At 37.7% G+C, this 20000-nt stretch overlaps 1 protein-coding gene across 2 annotated transcripts in view; it reads right to left on the bottom strand.

Annotated features, from left to right (window-relative positions):
- filip1l (filamin A interacting protein 1-like) overlaps nucleotides 1-20000 on the bottom strand; it is a 53046-nt gene that overhangs the window by 18669 nt on the left and 14377 nt on the right. The window contains exons 1-4 of one of the 2 annotated variants that reach the window (XM_058791521.1): nucleotides 16051-16179; nucleotides 12241-12484; nucleotides 8894-9067; nucleotides 7455-7633 (exon numbers count right to left, since the gene is read on the bottom strand). In XM_058791521.1, coding sequence (XP_058647504.1) covers nucleotides 7455-7633; nucleotides 8894-9067; nucleotides 12241-12474 — 587 coding nt within the window. In that variant the 5' untranslated portion in view covers nucleotides 12475-12484; nucleotides 16051-16179. Of the gene's footprint in view, nucleotides 1-7454; nucleotides 7634-8893; nucleotides 9068-12240; nucleotides 12485-16050; nucleotides 16180-20000 lie in introns of those variants that run through there. The other variant, XM_058791520.1, reaches the window with a different exon arrangement.

Below are 20000 nucleotides of genomic sequence, written 5' to 3'. Positions count from 1 at the left end.
TATCGGCCAACCAATCTTTCACTTCATCCAGACACCTATGAAGTGTTGCACAGGAAACATTACGGTAACACTTTATTTTAGGGTCTCTTAACTAGTTGCTTATTAGCATGCATATTACTAGAATATTAGCCATTTATTAGTAGTAATTAAGCACATATTAATGCCTTATTCTCCATGACCTTACATCCCTAATCCTACCCAACACCTAAACTTAACAACTACCGCACTAACTATTAATAAGCACTAAATTAGGAATTTATTGAGGGAAAAGTTAATAGTGAATAAGTGTTCCCTATTCTAAAATGTTACCAACATTACAATTAGGCCTTAATAGCAAATAGATCTGCGTATACAGTAGGTGATTAAAAAATACCTTTTTTTTTTTTTTTTAAATCCTTCCCAATGGGAACATATATAATGAGAACAAAACAGGGCCCAAAATGGACCCTTGAGGTACCCCACTGGTAAGATTCGCAGAATATGAAAAATTTTCTGATATTTGATCAGACTATTCCTCAGCATTTGTAGGGAAATATGCTATTTATCTTTCCTGTCTTAGAGCTCTAGTCTGTTCATTCAAGCACGGTTGCACATTGGCTCTTTTTTCCTTCGTCTTATCTGGAGCAATAAGATGCATGATGTTAGAGCAGACAGAGTTGAACGCTGACATTAGTTCTGCTGGGTCAGCAGTGGGGGGTGCAGACTCAATCCAAGGGACTGATGGTGCGGCAATATAGGCATTGTTGTGGAAGGAGAAATAATGCGAGAATATGGAACAGACAATGAAGAAGCTCGACATATACTTGGAAGATTTACGTTAAATACTACTGAGCAGTGATCCGACAAATCATGACGTCAATGTTCATGGGCCATGTTCATGAGTACTACACGTCACAGATTGAGTCAAATTAAACGAGTCCAGCATTTCTAAAAACTCTGCAACTGTAGGTTTTCCAGCGCAACAAACCTGGATATTAAAATCTCCAGCAATTAGTATCAAATCAGACAAAGGGACAATATAAGAAAAGAAATTGGAAAAAGTCCCTAATAAATTCTTTGTGATATTCAGGTGGACGATACACATGTACACAAAGCAATTACTTGGGATTTAAAACTCTGATAGGTCATAGATGGCTATAGTCGACATTTAAAACATTAGTTAAAAACAGTGGTGAAGCCCTGAACTAATAAATCACACGTAGCCAGCGTTACTTCCACAATATGAGTGGAATCCACAGCGTTCATCCATGTTTCCACAATAAATAATACGATTTAATCCTAATCTCAGTCGACCTGAGGGTGAGCACATTTTCAGCTAATCTTCATTTTTGGGTCAACAATTCCTTCAAACACAAAAACAGCTCAATTTTCTAACATCAAGGTTAGGTTATAGAAACACAACAGGCCGTGACACTCCCACGCTCTTTTTCTTGTCTTTCTTGGTCAAATATATCACGTCTACAGTCCAGAGAAGGTTTTGATACTCTGAGAGGCTGATGTGAGGCAGAAGTCCCTGTGTGTCAGCGCTCTGGGTTTGGGGTTTTGAGCTGAACTTGTGAAACTCGCGTCTAGCGAGAAGAGCTTTTCGCTGCTCCAGATGATTCTAATTACATTTCTACAGGAGCTTCCAAGAAACGTCGTGAGCCTGTAAAACTTTGTGACGGTTCGATTTTGCACGTTGTCTGTCGGTCTGTGAAACGGCGCCTGAAAAACCAACAATCACATGGAAAGATAAACTCACAAACTAAAGCCATTCACCAGAACACGACCGCTGGAGACTCAACCGATCATTGATTATTGATTGGCTTGTGCCATATCAGCAGCAAAGGCTTTACTACTGGTGTTGTAGAAGTTAACATAATCATAATAACAATGCAATGATTTTTTCTGTCAAGCACATGAGCGTGCAGGAATGATGCGAGTCTGAGGTCAGAGCGAGGCCGTATCGCAGGGAATGAGCGTGATTTAGAGTCTCTATCATACAGTAAAGCTCTGGACGAACACTGTACAGATCAGGCAGAAGTTCACTACAGTCGTGCTGTTGACCAGCACTAAATTATTATTAAACTAAACGTGATGAGGATGATGTGCAAACACACATACAGTGGGATCACATTATAAATCTGTTATTCAAAGTGTAAATGTGACCCCGGAGCACAAAATTTTTTTGAAATTGAGATTTATATATAATCTGAAATCTGAATAAATAAGTGTTCCATTGATGTATGGTTTGAACAATATTTGTCTGAGATACAACTATTTGAAAATCTGGAATCTGAGGGAGCAAAAAAATCTAAATATTGATGAAATCACCTTTAAAGTTGTTCAAATGAAGTTCTTAGCAATGCATATTACTAATCAAAAATGAAGTTTTGATATATTTACGGTAGGAAATTTACTAAATATCTTCATGGAACATGATCTTAATATCCTAATGATTTTTGGCATAAAAGAGAAATGTATAATTTTGACCCATACAATGTATTGTTGGCTATTGCTACAAATATAGCTGCTGCTTATGACTGCTTCTGTGCTGCAGGCTCACAATTTAACCCTGAAAACTTTATATGAAACAAATGTTTCAAAAATATTTAATATTTTGTGTTAGTAATCAAAAAAGCAAATAATCCGATAAGCTGCAGTGACATGATTTTTATATTTTGTTGTTTTACATGTTATTTAATCTAAAAACCCAAAAAACATTTATTTAAAAAAATATATGTACACTTCAAAGTTGTAAACAAAACTAAATTATTGAAGTTTTACAAGTAAATACTATTTTCACTTCAAAATGTTACGAATTCAATGTGTTACCTGCTGTTTCTTTGCAATTATTTGTGAAACTGTTTCAGCTAACAAAACCGTTCATTAAAAACACTATTAATGCACACATTCAGAACATGAACTATGTAATGTCTGTTCTATTCTCTGTTTTCCTTTCTTTCAGCCGAACACATTCCTGACTCGTGGGTTTGATTCGCAGTGAACGCATGAGCCGATCAGACGCGAGTAAGTGATTCTGGACAGAAGCAGGGATGTAACTGTGAGCGAGGCATCGGTTCCTCTCCGCTGAAATGTGGCTTTGCCTCAACAGAACTCAGTCAGCCTCAAACCGCAGACGAGAAACGACACCGAGCGGCCTCCGCTTCATAAATAATGCCTTTTCTGGAACCAAATGATACCCTGACACTGTCAGACATCTGAACGCATGAAGAACCGTCTCGTTTTCCAGCGTAAACATCTAAACACTCTTAAATCAAGATACACTGACTGGAGATGCACCATGACGCAAGACACAAATTCATCAAAGTGAAGAACAAATACCTGCCAATGGGGACAGAACATGTTTATTAGTCTTCTTTTAAGCATAAACTTCATTTTGATGAATTAGTCAGAAAGCGGGCGTCAGAAGAGCAGCGAGACTAAAGCAAACACAAGCATGATGGATGGTGAGCCGTGACACGAGCTGAAGAACGAGTTCCACCGAAGCGCTTCCTCTGACACGACATCTGTGGAGACTCCGGAAGATTCCTCCGCAATCCAGCGCTACTCCTTACAAGGCATTCGCCTCTTTCCAGAGAAAAACACACACATTTATGAGAGGGAGAGGAAAACAAGACCTAAACAACCCACCGCATGTGTGTGTGTGTGTGTGTGTGTGTTTAGTGTGTGTGTGTGTGTGTGTGTGTGTGTGTGTGTGTGTGTGTGTGTGTGTGTGTGTGTGTGTGTGTGTGTGTTTAGTGTGTGTGTGTGTGTGTGTGTGTGTGTGTGTGTGTCTAGTTTGTGAGTGTTGTATGAGTTTAGTGTGTGTGTGTGTGTGTGTGTGTGTGTGTGTGTGTGTGTTTAGTGCGTGTGTGTGTGAGTCTTTAATTTGTGAGTGTTGTATGAGTTTAGTGTGTGTGTGTGTGTGTGTGTGTGTGTGTGTGTGTGTGTGTGTGTGTGTGAGTCTTTAATTTGTGAGTGTTGTATGAGTTCAGTGTGTGTGTGTGTGTGTGTGTGTGTGTGTGAGTCTTTAATTTGTGAGTGTTGTATGAGTTCAGTGTGTGTGTGTGTGTGTGTGTGTGTTAGTGTGTGTGTGTTTAGTGTGTGTGTGTGTGTGTGTGTTTAGTGTGTGTTTAGTGTGTGTTTAGTGTGTGGTTTTGAGCGCTCTATCTCAGATATGTAATCACATTACGTCATGCGCTGAAGGGCCCGGGGCCGAATGAGCTCACATTCACTGACACACATCTGTAAACACGTCTGCAGTGTTTGAGTTGGCATTAATGTTCGTTCACTCACAGAAGATCAATGAACACCAAACATCAGCAGCATCTGGGTCTTCTGCTCTCTGACCGCAGAAAATCTCACTGTAAGAATCACGTCGTCAGTAAGTCAGGTACGGCATGATTTTAGACTCAAAATGATTAATAGATGCACGCACATTATCCATGTACTGCATAAAGTGAAATGCTGTAAACGGTCTCAAAATCCAAATGAACCGAACAAGACGTCACTAAACGCACCCGTGTGACCTGATCCACAAATGCACGGATTCCTTTTTGCATGAGCAATTTATGATATATTAATGCAGAACAGAACATTTTTATTTGCAAACATGTCTGTATTTGTACAAATCGCTGCACAATCATTTAATCCTGAATTCCACAGACTCAAATTGAAAGGCGTTTGTTTGTGGTTAGTCAGATACAGTCTAAAATCATCCCATAGTCAGCACAACTGATGCTTTTACATCACTTTAACACATCAAAATAAGTGCAATTTCAACTTTTTTATAAGTTATATGAAATTCAACTTGATTTTTTTTTTTTAAGTTGGTTTAATGTAATTTAAGTTGTAATTACTTGCACAACCAAATTGATTAAATTTAAAAATGTAAGGTTTTAAATTAGTTTAAGTTAGTATAGCAAGTAAGTTTTTTAATATTTTCAAATAGATTTTATTATATTTTTATAGCTTTAGTTTAAGTTTTTGTAATTTTTTGTCATTGTTATTAGTTGTTGTTTGTTAAAAAAAATCTATATACTGTAGTTCTTATTCATTTTAATTTAAGCTTTAGTTTTATTTTAGTTCATTTAAATTTAAACTAAAAGAAAATTAGACATTATATTTTGGTAACTAGCTAAAATAAAATAAATTCATTTTTTTTAAAATATTTTCTTTTATTTCAGTTCACATTTATTATATTTCACGTAACAACAATGATTTTTTTTTTATGGTTTTAGTTTAAAGTTCAGTTTTAGTTAAGAATAATATCCCTGCAGAACAGCTCAAAATCTCTGCTTCACATCCACAAATAACAAACTAATAACTCTAATTAATGAATGAATAATGAATAAAACATTACACAACTACCATATGTGTCCAACTGTATCCTGCATACACTCATATAAAGTGAAATATACTATACAGCAAATCTCAATTACTCAATATTTTATTTCATTAAAATGTAACAAATTATCGTCCAGCTCTAGTTGGATAAATGTGACAACAAAACATGAACATAATAAGATATTATACACATCAACATCAGCATTTTCTGTAAAGCTGCTTTGAAACGATGCATTTCATGAAATGCATATAAATAAATTTGAGTTGACCTGACATTGTCCAGTCGGCCCTGAAGTCCTGCTTTATTTAACTCACTTTGGAAAGACCAGCGGGTGTGAATCCGTCTGAATCCCGCAGGATATTTTTACTCACGCCAGCATTCGATTCCTTCTTTAAAAAGGCACCGGGCCGCTCTATTTCTGCTGCTGGATATATTATCAGCGCGGCTTATTTTCATCTACTCAGACTTATTTTTAAGAGCCTTGTAAGGCAATGAAAATGGAAACATCATTAGCTAAATATGTCTCTGGCAGGATATAAAGTGAGTGTTTGGACTCAGATCTCTGTCCAATCTGGACGGATCAGTTCGGTTCCTCATTCACAATCTGGGCTGAGACTGGAGCGTCCCGATCGAACATGATGAGAGACAGAGACAGACGTGTTCTGCTGCACATACTCGCGTGTGTATGTAATGTGCGCTCACACCAGAGAGGAAATGATGTCATGCTGCTACAATGAATCCTGCTACAATAGATCAACACGCAGAGATCTGAAAACATAAACAAACAATCAATTAAAACACTCTTGCATCTCGTACGCTTTGCAGAGACGTGTGGAGAAAAACCTTCCTTTCCTGACTGACAAACAGAAACTGTATCGTGTTCCGGTTAAACAACGAGTTACTGTTTAATGAGTCGTGATTATCTGAATAAACCACTTCAAACGGAACAGAGCCGCAGGACACACACACACACACACACACACACACACACACACACACACACACACACACACACAAACACACAAACACACACACACACACACACACACCAAACAAGCCAAACACTGATAACACGATCACATCACACTGACATCTGCACAGCAATATTCATTATATAATGAATGTAATTACACGACATACCTGTACATACTAAATTGTCTATTTTGTATATTGTGTTTGTGCTATTTTGCACATTGTCTATTTTGTATATTTGTACATTATTATAATTGTTTTATTATTATCTGTGTCCTGTCCTGTCGCTGTCATTCTGTCACCAAACTAATTCCTCGGATGTAAACATTCCTGGCAATAAAGCTCATTCTGATTCTGATTAAATCATAAAAATGGCAAATAAAAAAATGTAATAAATAATTCTACAATCAAGTTAAACGTAATAATGATAAAAATGTGAAATTAAAATAATTAAAAAATAAAAACATTCAAACTATTTGAAATGTACAGTATTATCATAAAAAAAGCACATTTAAATAAATTAGTTTAAAATTAAAACAAGTTAAAACACTTATTAAAATGAATTAAATGACAAAAATGCTAAATTGAAATAATGTTAAAATAAAAGCATTTAAAACAAACTAAAATTCATCTCGATTGCTAACACACAATTCATGAAACAATTCACCATTTTCTCACAACCATAAACACAATCTCAAAACTACACACCAACTTATTCAAATATTCAAACTTTCAGGTCAAAGTCAAACATTTTAGTCAAAAACATATTCTCTTTTGTCAGAATCTAATCTTTGGCCTCAGACGACACACAAACCTGTCAAATACACAGACTACTTTCCTGACTAGAGAACACTAGTGAGATCAATTCAAAACACCGTTACAAAAAAATTTTGAAATTTCATATACAATTTTTCATATTATTTTATGCAACTATCATTCAACCCACAATCCCTTGTTTGTCTGTATGACTATGATGACAGTGATTCAGTCTCTAGACTGGATGAAGACTCTCTCTAGTGCGCATGCTTCATGTGTTCACACGTGCTATGAAAGCCTGTGTCTTTGACTGTATGAATACACTAACCGTTTGTGTCAAAAACGAGTGATATACTTTGGACTTTGGTCTACAGGACCCAGTGCGCTGAGCTCTGACCTCTCTCTCTCCTGCTCCAGCAGGCTGGTGAACTCGTCACTCTTCCTCATGAAGTCGCTGTGGTTCCTCTTCTCGTCCTGCAGCCGATGAAGCGTCTGTCTGTGAGCTCGCTCCACCAGCAGCAGCTGCTCCAGCATCCGTCTGTAGGTCTCCCGCTGCTTCTCCACCAGCCTGTCCAACTGACACACGCAAACACGCTCAGAACACGCTCGGAGCCACAGAGCTGCGCGGTAATGAAGTACAGTTACTTGAGTACTGTACTTAAGCACACTTTTTGAGTATCTGTACTTTACTTGAGTATTATTTTTTCTGGAAACTTATGACTTTAACTTGTAGAGTCCACAAAACCAGTCATAAGGATACATTTTTTGAAATTGAGATTTATGCATCATCTGAAATCTGAATAAATAATCTTTCCATCGATGTATGGTTTGTTAGCATCGGACAATATTTGGCTGAGATACAACTATTTGGAAATCTGGAATCTGAGGGTGCAAAAAAAAATCTAAATATTATCGCCTTTAAAGTTGTCCAAATGAAGTTCTTAGCAATGCATATTACTAATCAGAAAATAATTTTTGATATATTTACAGTAGGAAATGTTCAAAATATCTTCATGAAACATGATCTTTACTTTATATCCTAATGATTTTTGCAAATGTGATATTTATTTACAACAATTCAATAACAAGAATAGTTTATTTTGTGGTAAATATTAGACACAATATTGTCTGATTTTGCCAAATTGTGTAAATTAAAATATTACCCATAAAGCCATAGAAAAGTTGTGCGTCTCCTAAAAAAACACAATACTGTAGGTGTTTGACTTGAAGCAGCCCTGCAGGCCGTTCTGTCTGTGACATCAAAGTACCACAAGAGTGATTCGAGAACATTTTTGATGTCAAAACTTTGACGTTTTGATGTCAAATAAGTCTTGCTGTTTTGATTTTTTGTTAAAGCAGTGTTGCGGTTGTAAAGTTATACAGCTACAGTTGTGTTGCTGGGTTTTAAAGCAAGTTTGATTTTATTCTTACTAGTCTGTATTTACAGCAATTTCACTGTCCACTCAGTTCAAATGTGGATGAATGGTGCACGTAGATGTGTGCACACACTGCCAGAGCTGTTTTTTTCCATAGGTTTTTAACCGCTCTTTACTCTAAAGATATACTACAAGCTAGTCAGTGTATTCAGTAGGTGTAATGTATTGTAAGTTGCTTCAGAGGTATTGCAAGGATTACATACAACAATAATAAAACACTGACATAAAAAAAAAAGGAAATTTACTTTTGGTACTTTTAAAAACAAGTACTTCTGTACGTTTACTTAAGTAAAAATCAGTCTGTACAACTTTCACTTTTAATGGAGTAATATTTGGCCAGCAGTATCTGAGCTTTCACTCAAGTAAGCAGAGTTGTGTACTTTGTCCGCCTCTCTCGTACCTCGCTCATGGGCTTCTCGTAGATGTCCTCCTGCCAGCTGCCATTCTTAGCCTGGATGGCGTCTCTCTGCAGCGCCTTTAGCACATTCGGTGGCGTCACGAAGCCGTATTTGGCCTCCAGCAGAGCCAGATCAATTTTATCAGCTTTGAGGACGGTGATCACCTCGTCTCTGGCCTGCAGCAAACACACGCATGTCATTAAAACACAGAAACAACCTATGAATCCATTACAGGGAAGGACTTCTGTGTTTGCATTTAAAACTGAATAAATATTAACTGCCTGAAGCTCTAATTAATTTTCCTTTTATGTTGATTTTATTTCATCAGGGACTGACTGATGTCTCTTAGTTTTAACAGGGTTTGACTCTCTGCTTCATAATAAGGCAAGACACCACATGTAAACAGGTGAAATTTAACTAATGAACATCACCATACTTCCTCACTTGATTGATTACATTAAGAATTGCACACAAAGTTTTGTATTACAAGTTTTCTGTTATGTTTATATATGCAATAATATGCCATAATTTGGATTCATTTTCAGAACATAAATCTGAACATTGGATGAAGCCAGATTCAAAATTATGGTTTGATTTTATTCACACATTAGATGTAAAGGTTTTTACTGAGGGGATTTTGGATTTCTCTTTTTATCACTTCATAAATTAGTAAATACTGTCAACAGACAGAAAACAAACACATTTTCACCATGTTTAGGAGTGAAATGTTATATAAATCAGTGTGAATAAAATATTAATAAACCCCTCTGTAAAAACCTTCAGAATATAGAGAGGAATAAAACTGTAAAGTTTGGTGTATGTAAGTGCTGCTGAAGTGGAGAAAAAACTCTTTAAAGATATGGATTGAAATTGAAATCTATAGAAGTAAATAGATAAAGTGTCATAAATGAAACACTTAAATGTGTATTTTGGATGTTTTCTGTCCACTAGCCTGACAGAGAAGACCAGTTCTGAAAGCAAAATAGACCAAAATCTCAAAATTGACCGGTATTAAAACACTGGTTTTGTTTGTATTGTCTCGGTTTACTACACTTTCAATCCCAATCCGTATCTTTAAAGAGTTTTTTCACCATTTCAGCACTCACATACACCAAACTTAGCAATTTTATTCTTATCTATATTCTGAAGGTTTTACTGAGGGATTTTGGATTTCTCTTTTATCACTTCATAAATTAGTAAATACTGTCAACAGACAGAAAACAAACACATTTTCACCATGTTTAGGAGTGAAATGTTATATAAATCAGTGTGAATAAAATATTAATAAACCCCTCTGTAAAAACCTTCAGAATATAGAGAGGAATAAAACTGTAAAGTTTGGTGTATGTAAGTGCTGCTGAAGTGGAGAAAAAACTCTTTAAAGATATGGATTGAAATTGAAATCTATAGAAGTAAATAGATAAAGTGTCATAAATGAAACACTTAAATGTGTATTTTGGATGTTTTCTGTCCACTAGCCTGACAGAGAAGACCAGTTCTGAAAGCAAAATAGACCAAAATCTCAAAATTGACCGGTATTAAAACACTGGTTTTGTTTGTATTGTCTCGGTTTACTACACTTTCAATCCCAATCCGTATCTTTAAAGAGTTTTTTCACCATTTCAGCACCACTCACATACACCAAACTTAGCAATTTTATTCTTATCTATATTCTGAAGGTTTTTACTGAGGGGATTTTGGATTTTTCTTTTTATCACTCCATAAATCGGAAAATACTGTCAACAGACAGAAAAAAAATGTCACCATGGTTTAGGACTAAAATATTGTATAAATCAGTGTGAATGATATATGAACAAACCCCTCAGTAAAAACCTTCAGAATATAGACAAGAATAAAACTTCTAAGTTTGGTGTATATAAGCGCTGCTGAAGTGGAGGAGAAAACTTTTAAATATATGAATAAGAATTTAAATCTATCAATGCAAATACTTAAAGTGCAAAAAATAAACACTTAAATGTTTTCTTTCCACTAGTCTGAAATAACACTTGAAAATAACTTGCATAAAGTTAATAGACCAAAATCTAAAAATTGACCAATGCATTAAAAAAACAATATGTTTGCCTGTAGTGTCTCAAACGCTCAGTCAAGCCCATGAATACATTTTCACTCAGAAAGACTATTTTTCATTCTTCAGAGCACTAAAACGACCGTTACCAGGCAGACGATGATCACAATCAACTAATTTACGGCTGTTTTTGTTGTAATAAGCATTCACTAAATCAATCTCAGGGAAAAAATTTACAATGTGGCTTGTCTAAAGACCCGTTCACAACAATAACTACAATGATAACTACATTACGATACTTTATTTCTGTCAGGACCACTATTGTCAAATGATAGGCACTTAGGTGGTATGGTTCTGTTCTGGGCAAAAACTCTGTGCCCATCCACGCAACCTGTCATGAATGAGCAGGGAGAGCAGCAATAATAATAACCCCCCAAGGATTAACAGAACAGAACCAAGCAGATCATTAATGTACTTAATTACATTTAGTGTAACACATTACTCAAGGTTAGGGATTCTGATTCAACAGGAATATCAGAAGCCAAGTCCTGACTGTGGCGAAAGGAGGAGTTGGGGATGGAGGAGGGTAATTGCTCCCGAGCAAGCAAAAGCTGCTGAATAATACTGAATAGCGTTTATGTAGGGATGCCGTGATAGGTGTCATATTCCTACAGGTATGTGATCAGCTGATGCAAGTTCGACTCACGTGACCAGCCAGAACTAACGCTACACTTGATTCAAAGTGCACGCTGCAGTTTTGTCATCTGCCACTTAAGTGCTCAATCTCTTTAAAGTCAGAAGGATTCTGATTGGCTGTCAGTGTTTATATTATTTATCAGCTGGAAAAAGTCACTTTGAAAGTGATTCCAAGGATATTGTTCATCGGAGTCATACAGACTGGCACAGACTTCGCTATTCTCACAGTTACAGCAATTATAATTTTACTGTAAAAGTTTTCATTCTTGGTGTGAATGTGATGAAAATGGAAATAATGTCAGATCTTTTCTTCTGTATTGTGATGTACATCAGAGTCTAATGGATTACTGAAAAAGTACAAATGTAGGGCGGGACTTGGTTCTGTGCATCGGATGTTGATTGGATGTTGAGATGTGCATGTGGCATATTCAGATGAGCGTGAGCTTGAGGGGCAGAGTTTAATGACTAAATGATTGGAGAAATCCTGCATACGTCACCAGATAGAAGATCCAATTATGACATTCTGATCAAACATTACCGGATCAAACGGTGCACAATAACACATACACAGATGAATCTATAACATGCATTTAGAAAATAGATGTGTGATTTTGATTTTGACGTGACCTGCAGTTCTCCTTCCAGCATGCTGAGGAGGAAGAGCAGGTCGTCTCGTGAGAGGTCTCGGCTCTTGGCTGCGGTTTGCTCTCTCTGCGCTCGTCGTCTGCTGTCCATCGGGTTTCTCTGGACGGTGGCCGTGTCTTCATGAGCGTGTCTCACCCCGCGACTCTCCTCGGACGTCTGCCGCCGCGCTCGTCCTCTGGCCGGAGACAGCTTCGCCGTCACCGCGTCTTCCAGCATGATCGAGCACCTGAGGGAGAAACAGAGAGGATTGTGGGAAACAGCACTTAACAGTTTTTTTTTCAGCTGCTTTCACACATTTTCTAAACTTTGCCTCGTTTTTTCAAAACTTTACACGCAAATCCAAGAATTGCACACAAAATGCCTCGCATCTCTTGCAAAATGAAGCACTGCATTCAAAATATCACAAACACACCTCAAAAGCAAACATAGTAAACACCTTTGCCATAATATTATATGTTTGGATATCTCATATACACAGTTATTCAAAACCTAAATCTCTGCTTTCATGAGATCCTGTGTACAATTCTGTACAAGATTGAAAGTAATTGTCAGAGAGATGCTGAAAAATTCACGGAAAACACGGAAGCAAGATTGAAAGCAAACTTTTTTTTACTGTAAGCATTTGTGGTTGTGAAAACAGTATTACACAGTACAAAAGAGCAGAAACAGATGTGTGTTTATAGGCCTGTTCTACAGCATGATTGGTTGGTGTCCAGTGAAGCACATGTGAGGAGTTAATGTGAGAGGCTGATAAATTAGTGTGTTTGAAAAAGGAAGTCAAGACACTTCCTGTTAGATTTGTGTGTGTTACATTGAGAACTGTGAGTTGTGTTTTGCAAAAAGTGTTTTATGAAACTGAAAACTAAGTCAAAGTCTGAGAATCAGTGTCTGGTTTTGCAGATTTGGTGTGTGCTTCTGCTGTTTGAGCGACAGCTTTCAGAAACTGTGTGACAAGCAAAGATTGGGTGTGTAAGCAGATGAAAAAAACTGTTATGAACACATCACATGACGTACGGACCACATCACAGCGTGCAAAAGCTCGAGTCAAATCAAGCCACATTTACTTCTATAGCGCTTCATACAGATTATACAGCTTCACAGAGATGAACAGGAGAGAAACAGAACCACAGACTCAAACTTTAAAGCTCCTCTCTTTGTGGATGTCCTCAATTAGAAACACGATTCAGACGTGAAGTGCTTTCATTTCTATTGTAAAACAGCATAAAGCATATTTTATGAGTAGAGTTCGCTCTTTATCTCCACGCACACAGGACCCTCACCCTACCACATCCACTGCTAAAACTCCCATCTTTTCTTTCTGTCCACTCACTGAAGCTGAAGTATCCAAGCTTCTCCTCCAACCATCCTACAACATGTCCTCTTGACCCAATCCCCTCACACCTTCTCCAAGCAATCTCACCCACACTCTTACCTGCACTCACACACATCATCAACACATCCCTACTCACAGGTAACTTCCCCATTGCGTTCAAGCAGGCTCGGGTAACCCCACTGCTCAAAAAACCTACATTAAACACTTCTCTTATAGAAAACTACAGACCTGTCTCTCCTTCCGCTCATAGCGAAAACACTTGAACGAGTTGTCTTCAACCAAGTCTCACTGTTTCTTTCACAGAACGACAAACTGGATGCTAAACAGTCAGGTTTCAGGAGGGGCCATTCAACTGAGACTGCGCTTCTCTCGGTCACTGAAGCCCTGCGAATTGCAAAAGCCCATTCCAAATCATCAGTCCTCATTCTGCTGGACCTATCTGCCGCTTTTGACACTGTCAATCATCAGATACCCTGTCCACCCTCTCATCACTGGGCATCTCTGGCATTCCACTTCGCTGGTTTGAATCCTATCTCACTGGTAGGTCTTTCAGGGTGGCCTGGGAGGTGAGGTATCCAAAGCACATACACTGGTCACTGGGGTTCCTCAGGGATCAGTTCTTGGACCCTCCTCTTCTCCACATACACTACATCACTGGGTCCCATCATACAGGCACATGGATTCTCATACCATTGCTACGCTGATGACACACAGCTCTACCTCTCTTTTCAACCAGATGATCCAACGGTAGCTGCAAGGATCTCAGGTTGCCTGGCGGACATCTCGGCATGGATGAAAGAACATCACCTGCAGCTCAACCTGGCAAAGACTGAGCTTCTTGTCCTCCCTGCCACTCCGACTCTACAGCATGACTTCACGATCCAGTTAGGTTCATCAACAATAACCCCATCAACTTCGGTCAGAAATCTTGGTGTAATCTTTGATGATCAGCTGACCTTCAAAGACCACATTACAAAACTGCTCGATCTTGCAGGTTTGCACTATATAACATCAGAAAGATCAGGCCCTTTCTGACAGAGCATGCTGCACAACTTCTTGTCCAGGCCCTTGTCATTTCTAGGCTGGACTATTGCAATGCTCTTCTGGCTGGACTTCCGTCTAATACAGTCAAACCTCTACAAATGATTCAGAATGCAGCGGCACGACTGGTCTTCAACGAGCCCAAAAGAGCCCATGTTACACCTCTCTTTATCTCCCTGCACTGGCTACCAATCACGGCTCGCATCAAGTTCAAGACACTGATGCTTGCATATAGAACAACCACTGGCTCAGCACCCGTTTACTTGCACTCTCTATTAACAAACTACATCCCTCCAGAAATCTGAGATCTGCTAGTGAGCGGCGCCTCGTGATACCATCACAGAGGCGCAAAATCACTCTCTAGATCATTCTCATTCACCATTCCTGGCTGGTGGAACGATCTTCCCACCTCTATCCGGAATGCTGGATCCCTGTCAATCTTCAAGCAACAACTGAAAACTCATCTCTTTCGACAGCACTTGACTTCATCCTAAACTTAAAAAAAAAAAAAAAAAAATTATCTTTACTTATTCCTTCCTTTGGTAGTTTGTATTTATTTGAACAATGTCTGAGACTTGGTGTTGCAAGCACTTATGTCTGATTGCCTCTTCAAGATTAATCGCTCGATGTATTCCCCAATTGTAAGTCGCTTTGGATAAAAGCGTCTGCTAAATGACTAAATGTAAATGTAAATAAAGTTTTCCAGCAAAATACCAATTTTCTCTGTATCGTCCAATGAAACATATCAGTTATTCAGTTTAGTACTATATGACAAGACAGTTTATGTTCTCTTTTAGGTCATTCAGGCGGAGGAACTGAACTGTGGGTCAGAGGTCAAACACGAGCTGATCTCAGATCAGATGACATCATCGCTGCAGCACACACACACACTGATGTCATCACACACACACACGCAGAATGAATCAGTCATGATGTCATCTATAAAAGAAAGATATCAGCCGTGGATCTGAATGAACTTGCAGGACTAAACAATGCCTGTCACACAAACACACTGACAAAAAATGACTTTCACACTCAGTGTTTCTGTCTTGTTCTCCAGTATAAATATCTAAACATCCTTAATTACAGACGCATTTACTGGAACAGCAAAAGTATTTAAGATACAAAAGTCCTGTTTTCTGAAAAATTTATCAAAATGGAGATTAAGCTTTAAACAAGAAAAAATATCTTCAGATGGGGTCAGAAAAATACGCCCTTTTGAATTAACTTGATTTTTCTGACCCATTGGCAATTTTTTTTCTTGTTTTAATCATAAACTTACGTCTTCTTGATCATTTTTTCAGAAAACAAGATGTAATATTGTATTTCATTTTGATTTACTAGTGTTTGTACTCTGTTTGTACTTTGTGTTCTGAACTGAACTTTCCATTCCATCTGATGTTTTTAGATTTACTGACCTTCACACAGTCATGAGGGTTCATGGGTGACCTCTGTGATGTCACTTCCTGTTTTGCTTGTCATATGACAAGAGTTCAGGAGCCCCTGCTGGTGAATAGTGTAACTACACCCTCAGACCTCATTCACTCATATCTGTGTTCTGATGAAATAACAACAGGCCAAGCATTATCAGCGTAGATATAGCATATATATTTATTTCATTATAAAAGACCCTCTAACACTAGCGTTCCTTATTCTTTTCTTTTTTTCTATGCTATTGTTTTGGTTTTGTTTTGTTCTTTTTTTATTTAATAAAACCTTGCGTACAGCTTTAGGCTAACTGAGACTTGTTACAGCACGTGTGTATCGTTGCTCTTTTGTTGGTTTTGATTGCTTCTGTTGTCCTCATTTGTAGGTCGCTTTGGATAAAAGCGTCTGCTAAACGACTCAATGTAAATGTAAATAAAGTTTTCCAGCAAAATACCAATTTTCTCTGTATCGTCCAATGAAACATATCAGTTATTCAGTTTAGTACTATATGACAAGACAGTTTATGTTCTCTTTTAGGTCATTCAGGCGGAGGAACTGAACTGTGGGTCAGAGGTCAAACACGAGCTGATCTCAGATCAGATGACATCATCGCTGCAGCACACACACACACACACACACACACACGCAGAATGAATCAGTCATGATGTCATCTATAAAAGAAAGATATCAGCCGTGGATCTGAATGAACTTGCAGGACTAAACAATGCCTGTCACACAAACACACTGACAAAAATGACTTTCACACTCAGTGTTTCTGTCTTGTTCTCCAGTACAAATATCTAAACATCCTTAATTACAGACGCATTTACTGGAACAGCAAAAGTATTTAAGATACAAAAGTCCTGTTTTCTGAAAAATTTATCAAAATGGAGATTAAGCTTTAAACAAGAAAAAATATCTTCAGATGGGGTCAGAAAAATCGCCCTTTTGAATTAACTTGATTTTTCTGACCCATTGGCAATTTTTTTCTTGTTTTAATCATAAACTTCGTCTTCTTGATCATTTTTCAGAAAACAAGATGTAATATTGTATTTCATTTTGATTTACTAGTGTTTGTACTCTGTTTGTACTTTGTGTTCTGAACTGAACTTTCCATTCCATCTGATGTTTTTAGATTTACTGACCTTCACACAGTCATGAGGGTTCATGGGTGACCTCTGTGATGTCACTTCCTGTTTTGCTTGTCATATGACAAGAGTTCAGGAGCCCCTGCTGGTGAATAGTGTAACTACACCCTCAGACCTCATTCACTCATATCTGTGTTCTGATGAAATAACAACAGGCCAAGCATTATCAGCGTAGATATAGCATATATATTTATTTCATTATAAAAGACCCTCTAACACTAGCGTTCCTTATTCTTTTCTTTTTCTATGCTATTGTTTTGGTTTTGTTTTGTTCTTTTTTATTTAATAAAACCTTGCGTACAGCTTTAGGCTAACTGAGACTTGTTACAGCACGTGTGTATCGTTGCTCTTTTGTTGGTTTTGATTGCTTCTGTTGTCCTCATTTGTAGGTCGCTTTGGATAAAAGCGTCTGCTAAACGACTCAATGTAAATGTAAATAAAGTTTTCCAGCAAAATACCAATTTTCTCTGTATCGTCCAATGAAACATATCAGTTATTCAGTTTAGTACTATATGACAAGACAGTTTATGTTCTCTTTTAGGTCATTCAGGCGGAGGAACTGAACTGTGGGTCAGAGGTCAAACACGAGCTGATCTCAGATCAGATGACATCATCGCTGCAGCACACACACACACTGATGTCATCACACACACACACGCAGAATGAATCAGTCATGATGTCATCTATAAAAGAAAGATATCAGCCGTGGATCTGAATGAACTTGCAGGACTAAACAATGCCTGTCACACAAACACACTGACAAAAATGACTTTCACACTCAGTGTTTCTGTCTTGTTCTCCAGTATAAATATCTAAACATCCTTAATTACAGACGCATTTACTGGAACAGCAAAAGTATTTAAGATACAAAAGTCCTGTTTTCTGAAAAATTTATCAAAATGGAGATTAAGCTTTAAACAAGAAAAATATCTTCAGATGGGGTCAGAAAAATCGCCCTTTTGAATTAACTTGATTTTTCTGACCCATTGGCAATTTTTTTTCTTGTTTTAATCATAAACTTACGTCTTCTTGATCATTTTTTCAGAAAACAAGATGTAATATTGTATTTCATTTTGATTTACTAGTGTTTGTACTCTGTTTGTACTTTGTGTTCTGAACTGAACTTTCCATTCCATCTGATGTTTTTAGATTTACTGACCTTCACACAGTCATGAGGGTTCATGGGTGACCTCTGTGATGTCACTTCCTGTTTTGCTTGTCATATGACAAGAGTTCAGGAGCCCCTGCTGGTGAATAGTGTAACTACACCCTCAGACCTCATTCACTCATATCTGTGTTCTGATGAAATAACAACAGGCCAAGCATTATCAGCGTAGATATAGCATATATATTTATTTCATTATAAAAAAGACCCTCTAACACTAGCGTTCCTTATTCTTTTCTTTTTTTCTATGCTATTGTTTTGGTTTTGTTTTGTTCTTTTTTTATTTAATAAAACCTTGCGTACAGCTTTAGGCTAACTGAGACTTGTTACAGCACGTGTGTATCGTTGCTCTTTTGTTGGTTTTGATTGCTTCTGTTGTCCTCATTTGTAGGTCGCTTTGGATAAAAGCGTCTGCTAAACGACTCAATGTAAATGTAAATAAAGTTTTCCAGCAAAATACCAATTTTCTCTGTATCGTCCAATGAAACATATCAGTTATTCAGTTTAGTACTATATGACAAGACAGTTTATGTTCTCTTTTTAGGTCATTCAGGCGGAGGAACTGAACTGTGGGTCAGAGGTCAAACACGAGCTGATCTCAGATCAGATGACATCATCGCTGCAGCACACACACACACACACACACACACACACACACAACACTCGGGTCAGAAGGTGAGGACACAGGTGTGACTAAACACACACATTCCAGCAGGCTGATGTCAAGCAGGAGAGAGAGAGACGGACAGAACCAGTCTGTTGTGTGTGTGTGTGTGTGTGTGTGCTGATGATCATAGCGTGAGCAGGATTTACTCTCATCTGTCAGTTTTATATGTTACATAATCAACAGAACAAAAGACTGAGAACAAGAGTTTGCGAATGGCGTCCGGCCCTCAGGCTCTGTGTGTGTGTGTGAGTGTGTGTGTGTGTGTGTGTGTGTGTGTGTGTACCTGTTTTTCTATTCAGGTGGGGACTTAAACCTGGATACACACAGACTCATGGGGACTCGTGTCGCGGGTAAACAAGCTAATAAATCACACAGAGTGAAGTTTTTTGAAAATCTAAAAATGCCTGCAGTCTCCTGTAAGGGGTAGGTTTAGGTGTAGGGTTGGTGTAGGACAATAGCACATACAGTAAGTACACTATAAAAACCATTACGCCTATGAATGTCCCCACAAGGATAGCAAACCAGACGTGTGTGTGTGTGTGTGTGTGTGTTCAGTTGTGTAACTGTATATGAGGTGTTTTGTTCAGAGGTTTGTGGGAGTAAATCAGTTCACACACGTTTCTCTCTCTTCTTTTAGTTTCTTGTTCTAAATGTACATCAGATCAATAACACACACTTGTAGCCTCACTCTAAACAAATACACACACAAACAATCACACACACACACACACACACACACACACAGGGTCAGTCCATCTTAATGTTTCATTTTCCTCATTTTGTGAGTCATTACTTCTATGTATTTGCATTGCAAAACCACCAGTGATTTAATTTACTGGGTTTATTTAAATGCAGATATAATCTTAATTAAAATTCTAAAAGAAAAAAATACAGATGCACAGCATTTTAAAAAATCACGTTCTGTTTATTTATTTATATGTCAACAGAAGTAGCAGAGGT

The sequence above is a fragment of the Onychostoma macrolepis genome, chromosome 11, assembly GCF_012432095.1.
Source record: "Onychostoma macrolepis isolate SWU-2019 chromosome 11, ASM1243209v1, whole genome shotgun sequence".
NCBI classification, from domain to species: domain Eukaryota; kingdom Metazoa; phylum Chordata; class Actinopteri; order Cypriniformes; family Cyprinidae; genus Onychostoma; species Onychostoma macrolepis.
This window is presented reverse-complemented; position numbering and strand designations above follow the sequence as displayed.